This window comes from Xenopus laevis, chromosome 8L (assembly GCF_017654675.1).
Source record: "Xenopus laevis strain J_2021 chromosome 8L, Xenopus_laevis_v10.1, whole genome shotgun sequence".
NCBI classification, from domain to species: Eukaryota; Metazoa; Chordata; class Amphibia; order Anura; family Pipidae; genus Xenopus; species Xenopus laevis.
In genome coordinates this window covers 34,542,268-34,566,146 of record NC_054385.1, presented here as the reverse complement: position 1 = coordinate 34,566,146, position 23,879 = coordinate 34,542,268, and the positions used below count along the sequence as shown (strand labels likewise).

Sequence of the window (23,879 nt, the reverse complement as noted above, 5' to 3'; positions counted from 1 at the left end):
GACACACAGTGACAGTTACAGGCACCAGAGCAGTTTGCGACAGACTAGAGATAGTGGAGGAGCAAAACCGACTAGAGGAGAGTTTAGTGAGTGTTGGAGGAGAATTTGGATCTGAAAGAGGAGAGAAGGAGGAAGAGAGGACTTAAGAAGGACTAGAGGAGAGAAAGAGGAAGAGAGGAGAGAAGGAGGACTAGAGGTGAGAAGGAGGAATAGAGGATTTAAGGAGGACTAGAGGAGAGAAGGAGGAAGAGAGGTGTTAAGGAGGACTAGAGGAGAGAAGGAGAAAAAGAGGTGTTAAGGAGCACTAGAGGAGATAAGGAGGAAGAGAGGAGTTAAGGAGGACTAGTAGAGAGAAGCAGGACTAGAGGAGGGCAGAAAAGCCAAAATGAAGCCTAAGTGCTTCCAAAAAAATGATCGAGGATCAGGAGCTTGGAGGAAAATGAAAAGGAGTCGTGAGGATGATAAGGAAAAATCAGATGAGAGAAGGATGAGCAAAAAAGCTAAAAAATCTGAGAAGAGCTTTGAAAAGAATAAAAACATGGGAGAAGAGAGCAGGAAGGAGATCAAAGAGCAGGAAGAAAAGAAGAAGTTTCAGCAGAAAAGATCTAGGAGCCCAGAGAGCAGCACAGGTAAGGAGAATCAGCAATCCGTTTTGTTCAGTCTACTACCAAATTGAAAATTAAAGCTAAAATCTGTTCCCCTGTGCTTTGGATATATACAGTACCTAGATAGCATACAAGATAAAGACAAAAAGAATCCAAAAATGAATATATAGTACTGGGGTATAAATGATTTCTCAATGTTAATTAATAATCTTTCCACAGTTTTAAAATATTTGGATTCATTTTTAGTTTCAATCAGACCAGGGGTGTCCAAACTTTTTGCAACGAGGGCCAGATCTGGTGAGGTGAAAATGTGTGGGGGCCGACCATTCAGCTTGACACCGATATCCCTTTCGAGGTAGCTAACTAGTGATTTAGGCCCTAAATGAGTCATTAAAAGTAGCAATAACAATAATTTGTAGCCTTCCAGAACATTTGTTTTTTAGATGGGGTTAGTGATCCCCATTTGAAAGGTGGAAAGAGTCAGATGGGGGGGGGGCAGGAAGAAATAATTAACCCCCAGCCCAGTAATCTAATGTCACTGCTGCTGCAGAACCTCTAAGGAACTGCCACTCGCTAGCCCCACACCTCATTGCCTGTACCTGACAGCAGAAGTATGCAGACTTGCCTCCTTATTTTACTCACTGATCCAAGATCCGCGCTGCAGATTTCAGCCCCGCCTCTGGGGAAAGCACCTCCGTCCTGTCCCAATGATGAAACGATGTTTGGGATCAGCCCACAGACTCTGGAGCAATAGAAATAGTAATAAGGAGGGGCTTATGAACACAGGGATTGCGGCAGTGAGTGGAGGGAGATTGAGTTTTTTGTCATAGTCAAGAGAAACTCTGCGTCTGACTATAATGCAGCGCGTGTATAAATGATATTGTCACATGTATATTTGTATAACTCTGTAGGGAAGAGTCACACACTCCCTGCCCTAAAGTACTGGCATTCACTCTCTCTCTCTGCCCTCACACAGCGCCATATTTGTTTCTCTCCCTCTGATCCACTTTGTACTGACAGATCCTATGTCCCCTGCACTGGACTCACAGCTTCCCCTTGTGTCCATGGCAGGAGTGTCATGTCAGCCTTGAGCACAGAGGGTTAAGAGGGGAAGGGCTGAGGAGGGAAGACTAAGTGACAAGGGCTGAGAAGGGAGGGGCTAAGGAGGGAGGACCCAGCGACTCCTCCTTCCTCTCACTGAAGGCACGTCCCTATGTGTGGACGCCCATGTGGGAGGACCCAAGTCAGGGAAGGCTGTTTTGGGAGGTGGACGCAGCCAGGCTCACTGCTTCCTCAGAGGGAGGGGAGTCGGCTTCCTCACTAGCTGCTCTCTACCGGCTACTGCGCGATTCTCCTAATAGGCAGGGGCGACAGCAGCTCGTCATTACCTGCTGCCAATAAAAAATGGATTTGGACACCCCTGAATCAGACAGAGAGTGATAGATAAATAACAGGTCATGTTTTGTTGCAATAATCTGCTGTTTTGGTCCTTTGAATACTTTTTCTCTTATGTTTGCCAATGTATTGACTTTTGCAGTCATTGTTCTACTGCTACACGTTTAAATGTGTATGCTTACAACTTCAATAAAAACAACTAAAAAAGAATAGGATATGAGACTGTACTGATAAAAGCTTCCATTGATTGCTTTCTGTGTAATGTATATACTTTGTGCCCATGAACAAAGGCTTTTTATCTGCCAGTTCTGTTGATACCTTAGCCCGTGTCCATTATTTAGAGACTTGTTTCTTAACCTTTAGTCCCTACATATTGTATAACTTCCATAATGCTTTAACCATTGGCTGTATGATGAAGCATGCTGGGAGTTGTAGTCCAGTCACATCAGGGTTGAGAAACAAGGCTGCAGACTCTAGTGCATATGTCAGTTGGGATAAACCATTGAAATTGTCCTGTGTGTGGGGGGAGCACTAGTTACTGGTCAGGAAAAATATTGGAGCAGGTAATAAGGATCTACAGGTGCAATGTGTAATTATTTCTTTTCAATTTTTCTAACCAATTAACCCCGCTGACTTTTTGACAGAAAAATGGGCTGCTGGATACTCCCAATAGCTCTAGAAATCTCACTGTGATTGGATAACGAGAGATCATTATTTCCAGCTCAGGGAAGGGTCTCTATATCAATGATAAGGGATACACTGGCTGAAGACCAGATCATACTGTCACATCATATTAAGAAAAGTCTGGGTACCTCATTAGCAATCCCTGTGTCAGAGATAGCCAGCTCCCCTATTTTAGCTCCTTTATCAACTATTCCTATTGCCTTGTATAGTACTGACATATTCCCTTTGTAAGTTCGGAGAGGGTCTTATTTTCCCCCAAACTTCATGACAAACTGCCTTATATAAATGAGATGTTGAAGATAATTGCCAATACAGTATAATTTAATTCAATTTTATAGAATATATAAAGACTAAAAGCCTAATGCTTCTCAGGGTTTATTTCCCCTATAAGAGACACTGTATTTGCAGTGATAGTTATTAATGTGATTTCTTCCCAACAGGAGAAGGAAGCAGCAGAAAGAAGAGACCCTGTGTTCCAGCCACAAGACCTGCCTCAATTAACATCGACTGCTTCAGATTCCACTCTGAGATTGGACGAGGGGCCTTTGCCAAGGCAAGTAATGGGTTTCCTTAGTGGAATTCTCAGGACCTTTGTTTCTGCATAGGGACCATAGGGCCAATGCCTAAGGTGGCAGCCTAAGGTGGCAGCCCCTTTAGAGCCCCTCAGCCAAGTTGATAACTGGAAATATAACTATAAAAAAAAATGTTAAACTTTTATCTCATAAAATAAATTCATATAGATCAGTTATACTGTACTACAAAGCTCTAGGTTGTCTCTGGAAATGTCCCATCAAGAGACCATGTAATATTTACTCTCCCCTCTGCCTTTCTTAGGTCATGATGGCTACTTGGACCAGCAGGAAAAAACGCGTAGCCATGAAGGTCTCAGAGAAGACACCAGAGACTGAGATGGAAGTCCGCGTGCTTAAGGTTGCTAAGGGCAGCCCTTTCCTATGTCACGCCTATGGGGCCTTTCAATCAAAGGTAACATTTAATAACCCTCATGTACCAAAGGTACACCCAACTGCAGGAGTGCCATGGGCTGCTAAATTGAAACCCTTGGAGATTCATATACTATAATGTGTTCAAGGGTCTTTTAGTGCTTCTGCATTTTGTACTCTGTACCAGACGCCCCATTCTTGGCGTTTCACGGCACAAATCTAATTGGGTGCTACCTACATTATGTTGTTCAGTTGTTTTCTATCAATTCATGTGTTTCACTCTCATTGTTTGCCTCCCTGACCAGAACCATGCCTATATCATCCTGGAGTACATCAGAGGGGGTACACTTATGGCTGCGATGAGGAAGGCAGGACACCTGAAGGAAGACACCATCGCGTAAGTAAAATATCACTTGTAAAGGAGAATAGGGAGTAACAGACGACAGAATTTTCATTAAGGCTTGGAAAGGCTTAATTAACAGGAGAAGCATAGAGTAGCAGCAGACCCAAAACTTGCTCTGGGCCACACAGTCTTCTGTTTATGCCTGTGATGATTCAGTATCCTTATAGTAAAAGAATCATAATAAATAATATATATAGTCACTAAAAGAATGCTTTTTGTTTTTTCCCCTTTAAAGGAGAACAAAAGTAAAAAAAAAAACCAAAAAAAAACTCTTATTAGAAAGGCTTCCTTTTGTATGATTTACAGGCAGGGCTGGACTGAGAATTAAAATAGGCCCTGGCATTTCAGGTATACAGAGGCCCAAACAGCCCACTAAATACTGACTTTCTATGGGACCTTATAGCAGCCCCTCTGGCATTTGCCAGAACCCGCAGATTGCCAGTCCGGGCCTGCTTACAGGACTGACTTATTCCTGTCTTCCTGCTGGCATTCTGTAGGAAATATGCTGCGTGATGATAGCTAGTCCAGGATTTGGCTGACGTCACCAAAATAGCTCACTGCTTCCTCCCCACTGCCTCGGGCAGCCGTAAGCCGCGTTAGGCGATTTTTGCCTATTGCGCAAGTTTGTAAAAAGAGGATTTCCCCTCAGCAGCAATGACATGCATCATAATTGATACGCCTCTCTCGCGTTCTGTGCATTCTATTGGTGTTTAAGACGATGTGCAGCTCGGGTTAAGCGCAAAGGAAGCAGCTTCTTTAGTAACTTTAGTAAGATGTAGGTCGCAAAACTACAGATGGGATGTAGATTAGGAATGCTTGAAAAATCATTGGTTAATCACATATAAATGCAAAACTGATTACAGACCTCAGTCAGACAAAACACGCAGCCTTTCCTCCCCCTTTCTCCTCTGTTCCCAGCACTATCTTATAAGCGGAGCGTGGGTTTAGAACAGCATTGCGTTGCTATGGTAAAAGAAGCTCTGACGCTACGCATACAAGATAGTGTGTTGCGAACAGGGGAAGAAGGGGGAGGAAAGGCTGCGTGTTTTGTCTGACTGAGGTCTGTAATCAGTATTGCATTTATATGTGATTAACCAACGATTTTTCAAGCATGGGGAAGTTAGTGGGGATCTCAGTTGAATGGGGAAGCAACGTATAGTCTTAAGAACATGGCGCCCGCTAAGTTATTGAACTATAGATAAGTTTGGAACGTGGGCAGAACTTTTAAAAGGCACAGAGTGGAAAACTAATTCAGGACAGGGGGTAATTGCCAACATTTTGGGTTAGTTTTGTAATTTTGTCTTTCCTTCTCCTTTAATAAGGTTCTACGCAGCAGAGATGATTTGCGGCCTGCAGTTCCTTCATTCCAACGGGATCATCCATCTGTAAGTAAAATGCTTGTCTCTGATTGATCTACAGTGTTTTTATTTATAATTAATGACCTCAATAGTTCAAGGCAAATCTGAGCACTTTATGCAATTGTGCTCTTTACCACCCCATTTTCTATATGTTCACATCTCCCTTTCATTTTCCTAATACCTACTCAACCTGTGTCTAATTTTATTCTTGCAGTGACCTGAAACCAGCTAACATCCTGCTAGACGGAGAAAGCCACATAAAAATAGCTGACTTTGGTCTGGCAATGGACAACATGGTCGGGAACACCACCACCACAGGCCTGGTTGGAACATTCAGATATATGGCACCAGAGGTGAGAAACTAAATTCTGTAGTTCAGCACAGTAACAGCAATGGGTATATAGGGCGGTGCCTACAAACTACAAGCAGTTAGGGGTATGAATATATCATAGTTACATAGTTAAATCGAGTTGAAAAAAGACAAAGTCCATCAAGTCCAACCCCTCCAAATGAAAACCCAGCATCGATACACACACCCCTCCATACTTTCACACAAATTCTATATACCCATACCTATACTAACTATAGAGCTTAGTATCACAATAGCCTTTGTATTCTGTCTGTCCAAAAAATCATCCAAGCCATTCTTAAAGGCATTAACTGAATCAGCCATCACAACATCACCCGGCAGTGCATTCCACAACCTCACTGTCCTGACTGTGAAGAACCCACTACGTTGCTTCAAATGAAAGTTCTTTTCTTCTAGTCTGAAGGGGTGGCCTCTGGTATGGTGATCCACTTTATGGGTAAAAAGGTCCCCTGCTATTTGTCTATAATGTCCTCTAATGTACTTGTAAAGTGTAATCATGTCCCCTCGCAAGCACCTTTTTTCCAGAGAAAACAACCCCAACCTTGACAGACTAACCTCTTTATTTAAGTCTTTCACACCTCTAACCAGTTTAGTTGCACATCTCTGCACTCTCTCCAGCTCATTTATATTCCTCTTAAGGACTGGAGTCCAAAACTGCACTGCATACTCCAGATGAGGCCTCACCAGGGACCTATAAAGAGGCATAATTATGTTTTCATCCCTTGAGTTAATGCCCTTTTTATGCAAGACAGAACTTTATTTGCTTTAGTAGCCACAGAATGACACTGCCCAGAATTAGACAACTTGTTATCTACAAAAACCCCTAGATCCTTCTCAATTAAGGAAACTCCCAACACACTGCCATTTAGTGTATAACTTGCATTTGTATTATTTTTGCCAAAGTACATAACCTTGCATTTATCAACATTGAACCTCATTTTCCAGTTTGCTGCCCAGGTTTCCAACTTAGACAAATCACTCTGCAAAGTGGCAGCATCCTGCATGGAACCTATAGTTCTGCACAATTTAGTATCATCTGCAAAAATAGAAACAGTACTTGCAATGCCCACCTCCAGGTCATTAATAAACAAGTTGAAAAGCAAGGGACCTAGTACAGAGCCCTGTGGTACTCCACTAACAACACTGGTCCAATTAGAAAATGTTCCATTTACCACCACTCTTTGTAGATCAGGATGATTCTTATAACTCTGCATTTCATAAAGCTATTTTCTTGTTAAATAATCTGTTCCTTCTTTTGAAGGTGATCCAAGGAGAGGAGTACGGCGCAGCAGCAGATTGGTGGTCTTTGGGTATCATCATCTACCAAATGGCCACCTCCACATTCCCATTTTCTACCACAGATGGGAAACAACTGTCAGCACTCAAGGATGAGCCCTTTTATCCCAGATGGCTCAGTAAAGAACTGGTGGATTTTCTGCAAGCAGTGAGTATAAGCAATGATACTGTGAAATAATATGAAGAGACATTTAGCTTAAAGTTATTTTTTTAGAACTCATTCTTGTGCATTCTAAAATATATGTATTCTTAAATTCCATAATGTAAGCCTAAGTGAGTGGGGTCAGTGCAGTAAATGATGTGGCCTCAGTGGAAATGGGAATGTCTAAATGCCACCTGTGTGTGTGGCCCAAAGGAAAAACAACAGGCTGGAATATGGCACATAGATGATGTTAGAGTCTTTTTATGTGTATAAATGTACTTATCTCTGTATGATGTAAATATTTTATTATTTAAGCTATTGAAGAAAGACCAGCATCTTCGCCTTGGCACAACCGGGAACATCAGGAAGCACCCTTTCTTCCATCATATTGACTGGGTGCAACTGGAAAATCGCCAAGTACAACCACCTTTCCAGCTAGCAGTGGTGAGTATGTGACTGATCCAAGCAACAGGGAACTGCTGCTTTACTGTTAGTACGAGACGCACTCAAACACCGGAGCCAGAATGGGTTTTCACCAAACCAGTACCATAACCTCATCCCTGATATCAGGGAACAGATTTAATAATTTCTAGAAATTGGGAGGTAAATCTTTGTTATGTAGAAAACATTATAAAACATTTTCTTTTTGTAGCGATCAGTTGAGGACTTCTGTGACTCCGATGGAGACTCTCCATTTTTTTCAAGGAATAAGATCAGGAATGGTGGTAACAGAGTCCTAGAGGATTTCTCCTTCCTGGATCCCAGCCTCCAGGAGTAAGTGCCATGTGACATCCAAGGCCTTCAACTACAGTCATCTGCCCCAGTTCCGCTGCTGCGTAGAAACCAACCATCATCATCATCTGCTGCAAATGCCTAGAATTAACACCTAAGTCTTTTCTGCTGACTTCCAAGGAGGTGACCGATCCATTATATAGATCAGGATTAGTATATATATTTTACATTTTATTGGGTATTGTGGGGACTTAATTTATTATTACTTAATTTAATTCAGTAGGTATGTAGAAGTATATATATATATATATATATAGAATACATTTTATGAATTGGGTATTTGGGGGATGTAATTTATTATTAGTTGATTTAATTCAGTAGGTATGTAGAAGTATATATATAATAGATTTTATGAATTGGGTATTTGGGGGATGTAATTTATTATTAGTTGATTTAATTCAGTAGGTATATAGAAGTATATATATGTAATACATTTTATGAATTGGGTATTGGGGGGTACGTAATTTATTATTACTTGGTTTTATTCAGTAGGTATGTAGAGTGTATGTTAGAGTTAGGCTAGGATGTTTTTCTCCCTTAACAGGTAATTAAAAAGAAGATAAGGTAAGAGACAGCAATGAATGGTGATATTATATTTAACCACCCTAATATTTATAACAAACTTTTCCTGGGTTAAACCACATCCCAATTATCCATCACAATCATTTGCGCGCAGACATGTTTCCTAAAAACTTTGGACCTCATAATAATAGCATTAAAAGTGTATCCATGTAACAAAAACATGTAGAGTGAGATGAGTATGAGCCATGCACATCATGAAGCCCAAAATCAGATGTCATTGATCTATAAATTCTGGTTCCAACAAGCGCTGCTACTGACACTAAAGATCTAAATAAAATAATATCTATTTTAGATTAAACACTTGCAGTTCATAAAGCAAAGATTAATAGTTAATAAGGTTGATAGGCATAAATAAAATGAAAATTGTCCATATTATTATTCATTTACAGATATTTCTAAACTTCATGGATACTAGCTCCCATTTTGAGTTGCTGTGCCAGTGACTATATGGTTAATTGACTATACATATGGCTTCATCAATAGACTCCCCTCTGCACAGTTCTCTCTGTACCTCCATTATATTTTAAAGCTTTGCAACAGCAAGGTCAGCTTCTAGGTCCCCCAGTGATGACATAAAGTGGTCATGTCAGCAATCTGATATAGAGCCTAATCTGATATAGAACCCCTGACTCAAGGAAAGAGAGTCAATAAACCAGGTTTAGGTCATTTCCCTAAAAGAGCCTAGATATTCAGCTTCCCCAGCTTTAAATCTAAAGGAAAGTATAAATAAAAATAGAAAGAAATGTAAAAAAATAAATATAAATTGTACAATCTCTCAGAATTACCAGCAATTCCATTCAGACACCCCTATTGTTATGCACCTGCCAAATTAGGACTCAAATTCACCCAGCAAGGCCTCCCCATTAAACCAAGTCTTCCCCAGGAACTGCCTCAAAGCACAACACTCTGTCCCTACTTAGCAAACGTATTCCACCTCCTGTCAATTTTTAAAAAAATTCATTAATTCAGTAAAACAAGCATTATTACACAGCATTATATCATTATCATTTATTTACATAGCGCCAACAAGTTATGCAGTGCTTTACATTAGATAACTAACAGGGAACAAATAGTAAATAACAAACAATGGTTTACAGAATACAATAGGATTAGAGGGCCCTATTTGCAAGAGTTTACAAACTAAAGAGTTAGGATACAATGACACATAGGAATTTTAGAAACAAATTTGTGATCTATAATATGACTGACATATTAAGATACATTGAATAAGCTTCCCTAAGCAGGTGGATCTTTAGGGAGCGTCTGGAAGGAAGGAGAGAGACAACTGGAGGCAGAGAGTTCCAGACAAAAGAAAAAGCCAGTGAAAAGTCTTCCAGACGAGAAAGATGAACATGTCAAGCAGCACAAGAAACAGATTGCAGTAGTCATTATACATTGTTTAAAATGCTTAATTTTACAATAAAGTTAAAACCCCTAACAAGTTAAACACTGTGTCTTGTTGCCTTACTAATACACCATAAGGTATTCCTATACCCTCCAGGTTTAGTGTTGATACCAAAGGGTTATACTTTCATAAGCTAGGTCTTGTAACAAGGGGGGACTTGGAGAGTTGTGGGAGAGGCGATGGTTGGAAAGCTGTCAGATTCAGTATGATAGATTTGGGGCAATTCAGAGATTGGAGGAAGGGCTATTTAGTGAATTACTGCATGTGGTAACTGAAGGTACCTTAAAAACATTTGGGAGGGAAAACCATTGTCTCAGTTTTGGAAAAGGCACCAGTTTACCCTCCGCTATAACATCTAAAATGTATTTAAACCTGTATTTTGCTCACACCTGAGCTTGTGTATAGAAAAGCTAAGGGTATTATACATTATGGCAGATAGGAATGGGTGCAGTTACGTGAGTTATAAAGGTGTTTATTAATGTCACATTCCTGGAATATATGGAGGCAGGCCTGAACTGGTAAATGCCAGAGGGGCTGCTGTTTGGGGGCTGTTTGGGCCTAAGTGTACTTGATATGCCTGGGCCTATTTTGAACCCCAGTCACAGACAGTGTGATAGATCTGCTACAGACTTAAACACTGCAACCTGCTCTGACATTCCCTGATGCCCCACTAGGTGGCAGATTCATATAATAAATGGTACAGGAGTCAGTAGCCCCTAAGTGAGGATGTACATACTTTATGAGTATTATGAGTAACTGCTCAGTTAAGGGCCTATACATTTCTAATAAGCTTTCCTCTGCAAATATCTGGTATTATACTCCAGAGAAAACAACCTTGACAGTCTACCCTCAAACTTTAAGTCTTCCATCCCAGTTAAGTTGCACATCTCTGCATTCCCTCCAGCTTATTTATATCCTCCTAAAGACTGGAGCCCAACACTGCACTACATACTCAGGTGAGGCCTTACCAGGGACCTGTAAAGAGGCATTTTCATCCCTAGAGTTGATGCCTTTTTTCATACAAGGCAGAACTTTATTTGCTTTAGTGGCCACAGAATGACACTGCCTGGAATTAGACAACTTGTTATCTACAAAAAAACAAAGATCCTTCTAAATTAAGGAAACCCCCAACACACTGCCATTTAGTGTACAACCTTGCTAAACACCAATATGTCCTTCCAAACTCTGTACACGTATAGAGACTGATCCACACACACTCAAGTTAATGCAGTCGGGGAGTATCCCCTTTTATTTAGCCACCAAACATTTAACGTTTCAGGGGGGAACACCATTCCTTCATCCTGATGATGGGGGGGTGTTCCCCCCTGAAACGTTGAATATTTGGTTGAGCCCCCTCAATCACAAGTAAGGGGGCCCTATAAGCCTATTCCTATTCCTCCCCGATATAATGGCCAAGATGTTGAAAATATGCCATTAATATACCACTGTTGCTATACAGGCTTGCATCTAGCAGCATGCGCACTGTTATAGCATAAAACAAATAATTCTTGGTTATCTGAGCAGATAACGTTACTTAGATAATTATTTTGCTTAATGATATGCCATTATGGTGCAGCAGTAAAAAGTGACAGTACAAGGACCCATTCAAGCCTCTCTAGAAGGTAGAAGAGATTACAAACATACAAGCTTTGTCATGTGACCCCCTGAAAGTCTGTGTCAGCGACCCCTTCTAGAGAACAAAGAGGTTAAGGTGTTAATAAACCATTTTCTCAATGTGTGGTGAGACCAATTTGGATTGATTTGCAGAAAAATGTGGGGACCGGGAGCAGCTGTAAGTGAAAACACCAACCCCTAAATGGTTTCTAATGAGTATCTGACACTACTGATGTCTAACACACACTCACGGTGTGAGACACTACAGGACATAGAGGAACATAACATAAGTATGGCAACAATATGGGAAAATGTGACCAAAACTGAAACTAAGTAAATATTTATGGATTTGTAGCAGATGCTTTCATTAGAGCAACATATTGTAAACTTTTTTCCTCCATTTTTGTTCACATTGCCCGTTCTTTGTAATATAAAATATAATGGCTTATTTATGTGTACACTATATGATCATCAGTCAAATAGATTAAGAGCCCCTCTGGGAAATCCAATTGTTTGGCCAGCAGAATAAAGACTGGGTCAGGGTTTGTATTGCCCATTTGTCTACTAGTGTTGGTACCCAAACTAGTCAGTGATCTGCCTATGTAGCTGTATGGTTGAATAGAGAGATTGTATTGTATGTAACTGAGGCCCAGCAAAGTGCAACTTGAGTCCAATTGCACAGCACACGTGGTATAATGTATAACCCGTACGGCTGTACAACAACAGCCCAAGTGAAATATTAGTTGTACATTTTTGTTCCCATGAGCAACTGCCTGCAATGATATCAATTAATACAGTATGTGTGAGTGCATTAATGTGTGTGTGTGTCTGCTGATTAGTGTGTGCACAGAGCTGTGAGCTACTAAATGCAGAGCACTTGCACTTTGTACTAGTTTCTAAACCTCCCACGTGAGAGGGACAGAGGAATAATGCCAAAAATGTAGTTACATGGAGAAATGAAGGAAGGAATACAGACTGAGGGAATGTGAGGGAGTTCAGTCCTGGATGAACACTAATTTCTCTGGCGGGACGGGATTGTTAATGTCACCAGAGACAGCCTACCCTGAGTGAAAGGAACCTCCTTGTCCTGAGGGCAGAAGTGCCAGGCTGCTGTAGGAGTCACTGCTCAGCTTCTCACTGGAACTAAACATGTTGGGGTTAAACACCACCGAGTTCAGCTCAATGTCCACCAGAAGAGGTGAGACCCTACACTCTTTTTTATACTATTCTAAAACAGTTTTGTTATACGTCTCTCATACATCTTCCATAAAAAATACATTTCATTGAATATTCACATATAATGACCCCCCAACCTCTGCACTACCTCAGCCCCTTCCCGGGCCGGAACTAGGAGTAGGCAGCAGAATCACCTGCCCAGGTGCAACTGTTTGTAGAAAGGGGTCAGCAAACCTGGTCATAATGCCAGAGATAATGTTTGCTGAAGTAAGCGCAGCAGCAGTGTATCTGAGTAGCTAATAATCATACCAGTTCCTTGTTTATCCTCACGCTCCTCTGTCCACCGGTCTGTGTCCTCCACTAACTTTTAGACCCCGGGGTAATGGTGTGGTGGGACTGTGAGAGGCTCATAGTGCAGATAATATCCCTTAGCTTGTGTGCAAAATTCCTCTGCCCAGTTTGGATCCTTCAAACTGTTGTTCGATATTTATAAAGTGCATTATACCTACTCAGATCATCTCTTACTGTTTATGTACAGACAAAACTTTATTTGTAAACAGCCACTCCAAAACACAGTCCTAAATAATTCTACACAGCTCCCTGATTCAACCCTGCAGCCCATACTAGAATCAAAACAGATGTATATAATATGCCTTATTACCCACTTTTCAGAATACCGAAAGAGCCTTACATTTGCTCTACTCTTACCAAGCAAAGGTTGGCTCTACCTGGTATAAATCTGAAACTGTGTAAATAGCTTTCACTGCAAAGTTGCACTTGAACTGAAAAAGCAATGTAAGGTATTCTAAGCCCGGCCTATTTTCCTTGTAGGATCCTGAGAATCCCCAGACTCAGGGAGAGATGCCAAGCGGCCTAGAGATTCAGTGTGTGTGTGTAATGGCAAGGACGACTGAGCAAAAGGAGAGAGCCCTCACTCTGCTGAGCCCATTGCACACAACCCTGAGTCTTGGAAGGAACAAACAACAGGTGGAAAAAGTGTGGTGCTATGTTGGCCGACTGTTACATTGTCTGTGGGTCACAAAATAGAAATTGGTCTCTACAGTGCTTGAATAAGGAACAAAAATGTGAAGGGTTGGTATGTGTGGCTTGTGTAGCCAAGTTCACATTAGAAAGCCACAGGAACCAAGAAATTTTAATGCCACGTCCCCACTAACTCAGGATGAAAATCAGGACTAAATCAGGGTTTACATGTATAAATACCCCCAGAACCCGTAGCACTGTGGCACAGAGGCCATATCATGTATAAATACCCTCAGAAGTCATAGAGGGTGTCATATCATATATAAATACCCCCAGAAATCATAGCAGTGACAGATTCACAGAAGGCAAGGAAGATTTAATAGTCAATGTGTGTAAGAAATGAGTTAAGGGAAGAGTTGGGGGGGTTTAGTGCCAGCAGGCAGTACAAGTAATAAAAAAGGCTTACCATTGTACTGCTGCACTTATCAGTTCAGGGGAGAAGAGGGGGAATTTGCAGAGCAGCCCTGACAGCAACCAGACACCAATTTCTATCAGCCAAATTCCTGGAGTCCGGGAGGTTCGAATACCTGCCTGCAGGGCTGGTCTTAATAACTGCGGGGCCGAATTTGAACCATTTTGGCGGGGCCCCTTAGATGGAATTTTGCGGTCTGCCACAGGGTTCTAGGGTTGGTGGGCAAATAGTGTCTGCATTTCCCTCAGTCCAAGTGACTGCTGCCAGTTGGGTTGGAGGTAGCCTGGGTACCTGGGAGACAATATTAGGCTATGTGCGCTAAAAAAAGAATTTGTGCAAATTTTGGTTACTAGTGTAAAATACAAGGATTATATATACAAAATTAATACATTTCATTTGTTACTCAGTTTTATTTTCATGTGGCACTGCATACTCCACCAGGTATACATTTTCATAGTAAACTATTGATACATTCTTTAAAGAACTACCCTCAGACCTTCCTGCTCTATGGTACAGGGAAATGCTGGTATTCATTTATGGAATGTCTTTGTACAGGCAATAAACAAACTTAGGGACTGTTCCTGCTGAATTGTGCTTAGTACAGGGGAATACCTATGCTGCCATAGTTTTATGGGATCTCTTTGTACAGACTATGAGCAAACTTAGGGGAACGCATATTAGGACATCGTCAGGGGAAATCCATCTCCTGTGTGCAATCTCCTATGCTAGAGGAAAGCAACGTTGCCTACTTTTCCACTCACCCCTCCTCAAAGCAGACGTCACACCTCGCTCCTCCTTCAGGTCCTGCTCCTCCCTCCTCGGCCATCCGACCTGGATCCTCGCTCCTCACTCCTCCTACGTCAGCCATCCGACCTGGGTCCTCGCTCCTCAGCCATCTGACATGGGTCCTCGCTCCTCAATCCTCAGCCATCCGTCCCGGGTTCCAGCTTCTCCCTCCTCAGCCGTCAGCTGTAGCTCGAATTTGATTGCTGCAATTAAAAAACTGAATATGCCTATTGGCTAAAATAAATGGCAAAACCAAGTAACTATATTCAGGGCACAGGGCTGAATATGCGCACCCTGAGGAGTGAGCAGGGCCAGACTGGGAGTAAAAAGCAGCCCTGCCACACATAAATGCGTGCTAGTCTTTTACTTATGCATATATATATATATATATATATATATATATATATATATATATATATATATATATATATATATATATATATATATATATATATATATATAATGGGTTAAGACTTTGATATGGTCAAAGAACAACCCCTCAGCGATTTCTTATATCCTTATCATTTACAGTAGAGGGTACATTATCCCTTATAATACATGAGTGATACTCAGAGTTCCCTATATAACTCAGCCTGCAGCCAAAGTAGTATGCAGACTCTCAGTACTTCAGGGCTGGCATTACCAACCAGTTGGGGCAACTTTGGCAGGGCCCCCAGATTCAAAGAAATTGTGGGATAGCAGGTATAGTAGGGTAGAGATGGTGCCTATAGTAACAGTTGGATAATAGTTTCTGCGAAGGGAGTGACTGTGGGACAGCATGTATAGTAGGGAGAGATGGTGCCTATAGTAACAGTGGAATAATAGTCTCTGGGAAGGGAGTGTGACTGTGGGATAGCAGGTATAGTAGGGAGAGATGGTGCCTATAGTAACAGTGGAATAATAGTCTCTGGGAAGGGAGAGTGACTGTGGGATAGCAGGTATAGTAGGGAGAGATGGTGCCTATAGTAGCAGTGGATAAATGTCTCTGGGAAGGGAATGTGACTGTGGGATAGCAGGTATAGTAGGGAGAGATGGTTCTTTTATATATTTTTGTCCTATGCTCTGCTTTTCTTTCAATTTTATTTTCTTACACACCTCCGCTACCTATTAGTCTCCATTCTTTCTTGCAGCATTTAAATACTTTACATATTGCTTTACCTCCTTAAACTGTTCTTCTCTCGTTTTGCATTTATCCTGTTTAAACAATTAAATAAAGCCAGCCATGCAATATATCTGTATCCTTTTCTGTTTGTAAATGGAGTGTTAATATGTGTACTGACCCATATGCTGACTGAATGACAGATAAGTATTCGTGATTTTCACATGGAAACAAAAATCTTTTCACATAGTAGCAATGTGATTTCTCCTGCCTTAGCTCTGTGAAAGCTTTTGCCTTAGCTCCCTGAAACTTCTTTAACCCTTTCCCTGCCATCCGTTTTGTCCTAGATGCGAACATCTACTGCCAAGCAGTTTTTAGATATTTTGCACTCTTTCACTTTAAGGGCCTTTCCTGGGGTGGTCTTTTAGTTTAGCCAGGAAAACAATATATTGTTTTTTTCAGGACAATCTGAACTTTCACAATATGCAAGAATTTTGGTGTAATTCTACTTCTGTAAAAAAAAAAAATATAGGCTTCTAAGTGTCTAATAAAATTTAAAAAAATCATGTTTCACAAAGAACAATCACATATATCAGAAACATCATTTATTTTATGTACGAGAACACAGCCGATTTAGAAAGGTCTATGTCTCCTGAACGCGGCAATACCAAATATATATAGTTTTATGGAGATTTCTCACTTGTATAGCTCAAAATCTACAAGCAGTACACTACCAAATTTCCAAAGCACCGCTCCCCAAACGGCATACTTCTGATTTCAAGGCCAAACATTCCGCTAACAGTAGGTTTACCCTAGAAAAATACCCATTATTAGAAAGAACAGAGTCTGGTGAATCAAAAATGGGTAAATATATCCAAACTACCAAGTTGCAATTGTTTCCTAAAGTTATAATGTTTTATAGAAATTGGTGAATTTTTTGAAAAATGACCTAAAAGCTCACACTCTATAGCATCATATCTCCCACACATCATTAGGCATCAATGTAAAACACCCCAAATATGAAAAGCCTAGGGTCCACTGAACAGTTTGATTCCCAATATGTATAGGTGTACCCAAGCACGTGGCATATAGGGGCCCAAAAAAGAAGACCCCTATTTGGTCTCTCATTTCAGATACTGCAAAATCAACACATTTACATAGTTTTGGGGGGCGGCAAAGGTAGAAAAAAGTATGTTCATCTTAGAAAACCATATATTTTCGGAAAGTACAAATTCCTCTGAATCCAAATTGGGTATGCATGTCTTTCTACTCCAAAGTACCAAGCCGCAAACCATTCCTAAATTTGATGATTTTGGGGACATTTCCAAAAATCACTTCAAAATTTCTACCCTGCAGCATCGTATTACCCACATACTTTTAGGAATCACCCCAAATATGAAAGCCTAGGGTCCTCTGAACAGTTTGATACCCAATATATATAGGTGTACCCAAGCACGTGGCATATAGGGGCCCCAAAAGTAAGACCCCCATATGGTCTGTCATTTCAGGTACTGCAAAATCAACACATTTACATCATTTTGAGGGGGGGCAAAAGTAGAAAAAAAGTACGTTCACCCCAGAAAACCATATATTTTTGGAAAGAACACATTCCCACTAATCTAAATTGGGTATGCATGTCTTTGTACTACAAAGTACCAAGCCGCAAACCATTCCTAACTTTGGTGATTTTGGTGACATTTCCAAAAATTACTTCAAAATTTCTACACTGCAGCATCGTATTACCCCACATACTTTTAGGTATCAATGGAAATCACCCCAAATATTAAAGCCTATGGTCCTCTGAACAGTTTGATGCTCAATATGTATAGGTGTACCCAAGCACGTGACATATAGGAGCCCCAAAAGGAAGACTCCCCTATGGTCTGTCATTTCAGGTACTGCAAAATCAACACATATACATAGTTTTGGCAGGGAGCAAACGTAGAAAAATGTACATTCACCCCAGAAAACCATATATTTTCGGAAAGTACACATTCCTGCAAATCCAAATTGGGTATGCATGTCTTTGTACTCCAAAAAACCAAGTCGCAAGCCTTTCCGAAATTTGGCGATAAAAGCAACAGTTTTTACATTTCTGAAAATTGCCTAAAAATATTGCAATTGGCCGCATTTATCTCACCCAATTTCTTACATACAATTGTAAAACACCATAAATACTGATGCCAAGGGTCTACTGAACAGTTTGATGCCCAATATGCATTGATATCCCAAGACAGCTGGCATGTGCGGACCCCAAATGAAAATAGTGCATATGATTTTTCTCCTCTGCCGATTCGCCTTCTGTGAACATAGACCCTTCACTTCATATTATGTGCCTCAAGACCCTCTTAACAGCAAAGACCCCCCAAAACCATATATTTTTGGAAAGTACACATTCTGACAAATCCAAGAAAGATAAAGACGTCTTTCTACACCAAACGACCAAACTGCAAAGATTTTATAAACGTAGAGGTTTTTACAACATTTCTGAAAATCGCCTAAAATTGTTGCAGTTTGCCGCATTTATCGCACACAATGTTTTACGTATGAAGAAAAATCACCCTAAATATGGACGTCAGAGGTCTACTGAATAGTTTGATGCCCAATATGCATAGATTTACCAAAGTATGTGGCGTGTACGGACCCCAAATGAAAAACGTGCATATGACTTTTCACGCTAGCCAACAAAGCTGCAGAAAAGAGAGCCCCAACTGTGCGTTATGTGCCGTAAGACCCCCAGAAAACTATATATTTTTGGAAAGCATATATTCTGGCGAATCAAACTAAGTAAAATAAATCTTTCTATCCCAAAGCACCAAACAGCAAAACAATACTAAAGATTCATAAGGAACAATAATGCAGGGATAAAATTGCAATAAAACCACAAAAATAGCGTAAATCAATGAAATAACAAAATAATTGATCCGACAGCGTAATTAGTGGCCGAAATCGATTATCCAATAGTCACGCTGTCAAAATAACATGTTTTTGGGCAAAACAAACGGTACAATGAATAAGTAAAAAAAAAACAAAAAAAAAAACAAAACACCGGTTTGTGAGTTTTTGTGTATACATATTTGTGCACTTCTAAAAGTTGTCTGAGTGTGCAAATACATGTAAATAAGTGTAAATAAGTGTACAAAAGGGACCAAGTGTGCTAAAATAAAAAAATAAAAAATTCCAATCTTTACTAAAATGTGTGTGTAAGTGTATAAATGTACGGTAGGTATGTGTAAGTGCAGGTAAGTATGTAAAAAAACGTGGACTTACCGTTTTTGTAGCAGGAGGATCGCTGAAACCAGGCCTGGACTGGGAGTCAAAATAGGCCCTGCCATTCCAAGTACACAGAGGCCCAAACAGCCCCCTACCAGCCCACTATATGGTAACTTTCTATTGAACCAAACAGCAGCCCCTCTGGCATTTGCCAGAACCCACAGATTGCCAGTCCGGGCCTGGCTGGAACCGAAGGTGGACTCCAAGGCAGCGTGTCAGCAGAGTTACTGCGCAGCAGGTAGTGAGTGGGCGGGTGTGCAACGTGCTGCAGGTAAGAAGTAGCAGCAGCGCTTCCATTGCGCTTCTGCTACTTTGAATTCGGATCTGTGAAAATCGCGTCGCAGATCCGACTTGACAGCCCCCCAGCCACGTTGCCCAGGGGGCTGTCTACCCTCCTGACTCTCTGCAGAGGTGGCAAAAGCCGCCAAAGCAGAGAGAAGGGCTCAGCTGCAGGAGAACGTACAGTGTACGTTCTTGACAGCCTGAGCCCTGAACCGCCAGCACGTACGCCGCACATGCTTGGCAGTTAAAGGGTTAAACACTCCAGATGAGCTGGAGTTTGTGGATTTAAGGTAAAAGAAAAATATTTCCCACAGATTTAATCAACACTGAAAAATAAATGTGCTTGATCTGGCCATAGTCCCGTATTTATAGGTTTTTCTGCAGAATTCTGCACTGAAATCCATTTCTCAAAAGAGCAAACAGATTTTTTTATTTTCAATTTTGAAATCTGACATGGGGCTAGACATATTGTCAATTTCCCAGCTGTCCCAAGTCATGTGCACTGATAAACTTCAATCACTCTGTACTGCTGTACTGCAAGTTGGAGTGATATCAGCCCCCTCCCTTTTTCCCCCAGCAGCCAAACAAAAGAACAATGGGAAGGTAACCAGATAGCAGCTCCCTAACACAAGATAACAGCTACCTGGTAGATCAAAGAACAACACTTAATAGTAAAAACCCATGTCTCACTGAGACACATTCAGTTACATTGAGAAGGAAAAACAGCAGCTGCCAGAAAGCATTTCTCTCCTAAAGTGCAGGCACAAGTCACATGACTAGGGGCAGCTGGGAAATTGACAAAATGTCTAGCCCCATGTCAGATTTCAAAATTGAATATAAAAAAATATGTTTGCTCTTTTGAGAAATGGATTTCAGTGTAGAATTCTGCTGGAGTAGCACTATTAACTGATGCGTTTTGAAAAAAACATGTTTTCCAATGACAGGATCCCTTTAATGTCCAAATAAATGTTTTCTTACTTTTACTAATCCAATACATTTTTTTTAAGAATCTCATAATTTGAGCTTTGCAGTAAAGCCAGCCGCCCCCTCCCCCATCGCGTGTGTGCGTGGATAAGCTCGCCCCTGCACAATGGCATCACATGGGAGGCAGGAGCGTGCGGTGACTACCTGCCGTGGGGGGTACGTGCCCAGCAGCGACCCAACCATTGCCTCTTCTGCATATCCCTAGTCCCACCCTCGCTTACACTTCCATCAGACTGGGACGGCTAAATCTGTGTTTGGGTACAAGTATCTTTAATGAATAGCATCAATACATGTACTTAATGGAGTTGATTTCAGGGAGCTGCACTTGTGGTCGTAAATGAGCATACCTCCCAACATTTTGGGAATAACAAGAGGGACAAAAGAAGTTGCCGCATGTAGCGTGACGGAAATTTTTTGACCACGGCCATTTTTGTAGCCACACCCCTAATTACCATGTCCATTTTACAAAATTTAGCAGGTTATAAAAGTTTGAACATATTTCTGTGGTTTTTTTTTCTTTCAGTTATTAGTTTTGCTAATAAAGTTGAATTGCCCTTTAAGCTGTGAGTCTAACTTTTCCCAAGGGACCTGTTATCTTATATTGTTACAATTACTTGTTTGCTTATCTAGATTGCTTATCTAGATACATTTGAATTGTTACAAATGTATCTTATATTCTGTTGTGGCTGTTCTGGGCTCTCTGTCAAAAGCCAATTAAGTTAGAAACTTTGGGGGGGGGGTTTTCTGGCTGTTCAGTGAAGACAAAAACGGGACTTTCCCTTGCAAATGAGGGACTGTCCCTCAAAGAGTGAAGTTAGAGATGGTAACAGTAGACAATGCGGCCATCTCTAACTTCACTCTTTGATAAATATACCCCCTGGAATTTTCTAAACTGGTGGAGAAATTGCCTATACAGCTGAATTGTGCCCAAAAATGCACACAAATATGTTTTGCCCATTGTGTTGCGGAGAATATTCAGGCTGTATCAGCACCAGGTGGAACAGAGCCAAAACAGGCAATAGAAACGTATCAGATCGGAAACTTCTCAGAGTTGATTAGGAGTCACCTTGAAAAAATGAAAGGGATGGATTCTGAAACTACTGCTGCTACGACTGCACATGGTCATGTTCATGTTACTCTGAATGGCAGAGCCACACATACAGACACCCCATAAAATTCAAGATTTAAGGGCAGATTTATCATTTTATTTTTCTAGCAAAAAACATGTGTTTTTTTTATTTTATGTAAACATTCATGAAAGCTTTTCCCATGTATTCTGAAAGCTTTTTACAACTTTTCTCTATGATCTGAAAGATTTTGCACTCTGTGGGATATGTATCACAGCACAGAAAATATATGCCTGTCAGTAATAGTCCCCTAAAATTCTAAGGTGGGAAAATTATAAATATAGATAATTTCCTGATAACTCAAATTATGTTTATCAGTCACAGTTTTTAATACATTGAAATAAAGTAATTTTAATATACATCTCATATTCCACAGGTTAAACAGATGGGTCCTGTACAGGTATGGGATTCGTTATCCAGAAACTCCGAATTATGGAAAGGCCATCTCCCCGTTTTATCCAAATACTGTAATACAAATGTTAAAAAAGAATTTCCTTTTTCTCTGTAATAATCAAACAGTTCCTTTTACTTGATTCCAACTAAGATATAATTAATCCTTATTGGACGCAAAACCATCCTATTAGGTTTATTTAATGTTTACATGGTTTTCTAGTAGACTAAAGGTATGAAGATTCAAGTTACAGAAAGATTCATTATCCGGAAACCCACAGGTCCCGAGTATTCTGGATAACAGGTCCCATACCTGTATTTTTTATAGCAAGTTTAAAGGGGTAGCTCACCTCTCAATAGTTTCAGGAGTGTGAGAGAAAACCAAAGAATTCATAGGAAACCCATGCAGAGACAAAGGGAGAACATGCAAACCTGTTGCATAGTGTAGCACAGTGCTGGGGTTGTACCACCCACTTGTTTCATTTAATAGCACAATCCAGTTTTTTCAATTTTAAAATGTTTATTTTTAGTCTTCAAGAATTACACCACTAAAAATAAAATCACAAAGCAAAGTCATCTCAAGTATAAAATCACACACTCCAAAAATGTGCTAAATGATGACTGCAAACACTAGAATAAGAAATTCCCTTTATTTTCCCCTAAATTATTTTTAGCGTATGCAAAAAGAAGCATTAAAATGCATTGTTTCTCCAGTGGTTCTGGAGCGGTGTCTAAATAGTGACACTAAAACAGGACGCTTCAAAATATTAATGTCCATTAAAAGTCACCTATTGTTACCTTGATCAGCAAGGTATGTAAAAGAATCAGGCGAATACTTTTATGGAATATAGGATAAATTAAACCCCACTCATTTTGTAGGCAATAATGTATACTATATGGTGTTGGTTTTACTTTTGGGAGTAAATTAATATTGTCTTAAAATTAATTCTTTACTGGAGCTCCCTATAGATGTTTACTGGTCCCTGTATGTGTTTCAAATGAGGGGTGGGTGGTTCCTAACAGTCCCTGCCAGAAGCACAGTAGGAGGGGGACAGCAAATCACAGCCCTGCAGTGAAAGAGCAAAGACAGACTTCAGTTCCCTACCAGGTCAGCCTAGCTGCTGATTGGTTCCTATCATACAGTGCAGTGTGCTGAGCCTTGCACAGCCTGGGAAACGAGGAAGCAAGGAAGTGGAACAGATGGGCGGGGCTAGTAGGGTTTTTGCAGAAATATTCAATAAAGAAACCAGAAACACAACTTTTTAAAGCACATTCCTTCTATATCTAAAAAGAGATTAATGCACTGGTACATTCTTGTTTTTTCCATAATATGTCTCCTTTAAAGGAAAACTATACCCCCAGAACAATGTAGGTCTCTATAAAAATGTATTACATAAAACAGCTCATATGTAAAACCCTGCATATATACAGGTATGGGACCTACTATTCAGAATGCTCGGGACCTGGGGCCTTCCGGATAATGGGTCTTTCCGTAATTTGGATCTTCACACCTTAAGTCTACTAGAAAATCATTTAAACATTAAATAAACCAAATAGGCTGGTTTTGCTTCCAATAAGGATTAAATATATCTTTGTTTGGATCAAGTACAAAGTACTGTTTTATTATTATAAATAAAAAGAAAATCATTTAAAAAAAAAAAACATTGGATTATTTGATTATAATTGAGTCTATGGGAGACGTCCTTTCCGTAATTCGGAACT

At 40.4% G+C, this 23,879-nt stretch overlaps 2 protein-coding genes and 1 long non-coding RNA gene across 4 annotated transcripts in view; 2 read left to right on the top strand and 1 right to left on the bottom strand.

Annotated features, from left to right (window-relative positions):
- Window positions 1-275: 275 nt before the first annotated feature.
- On the top strand, window positions 276-3,319 carry LOC121397010 (regulator of nonsense transcripts 2-like). The gene is made up of 2 exons (XM_041572671.1): window positions 276-629; window positions 3,125-3,319. Exons 1-2 carry the CDS (start codon window positions 386-388, stop codon window positions 3,256-3,258), a joined length of 378 nt encoding a protein of 125 aa, XP_041428605.1. The 5' UTR covers window positions 276-385; the 3' UTR covers window positions 3,259-3,319.
- Window positions 3,320-3,418: 99 nt separating this feature from the next.
- Window positions 3,419-7,988, top strand: LOC108698319 (protein kinase C delta type-like). Its single transcript, XM_041572670.1, has 7 exons — window positions 3,419-3,668; window positions 3,931-4,022; window positions 5,351-5,413; window positions 5,601-5,739; window positions 7,018-7,200; window positions 7,510-7,638; window positions 7,847-7,988. Exons 1-7 carry the CDS (start codon window positions 3,522-3,524, stop codon window positions 7,970-7,972), a joined length of 879 nt encoding a protein of 292 aa, XP_041428604.1. The 5' UTR covers window positions 3,419-3,521; the 3' UTR covers window positions 7,973-7,988.
- Window positions 7,989-12,780: 4,792 nt separating this feature from the next.
- The window catches only part of LOC108698318, a 16,464-nt gene continuing 5,365 nt past the window's right edge, over window positions 12,781-23,879 (bottom strand). For both annotated transcript variants that reach the window (XR_005963332.1, XR_001932617.2), the window contains exon 4: window positions 12,781-15,205. This is a non-coding gene — a long non-coding RNA (uncharacterized LOC108698318). The remainder of the gene's footprint in view (window positions 15,206-23,879) is intronic.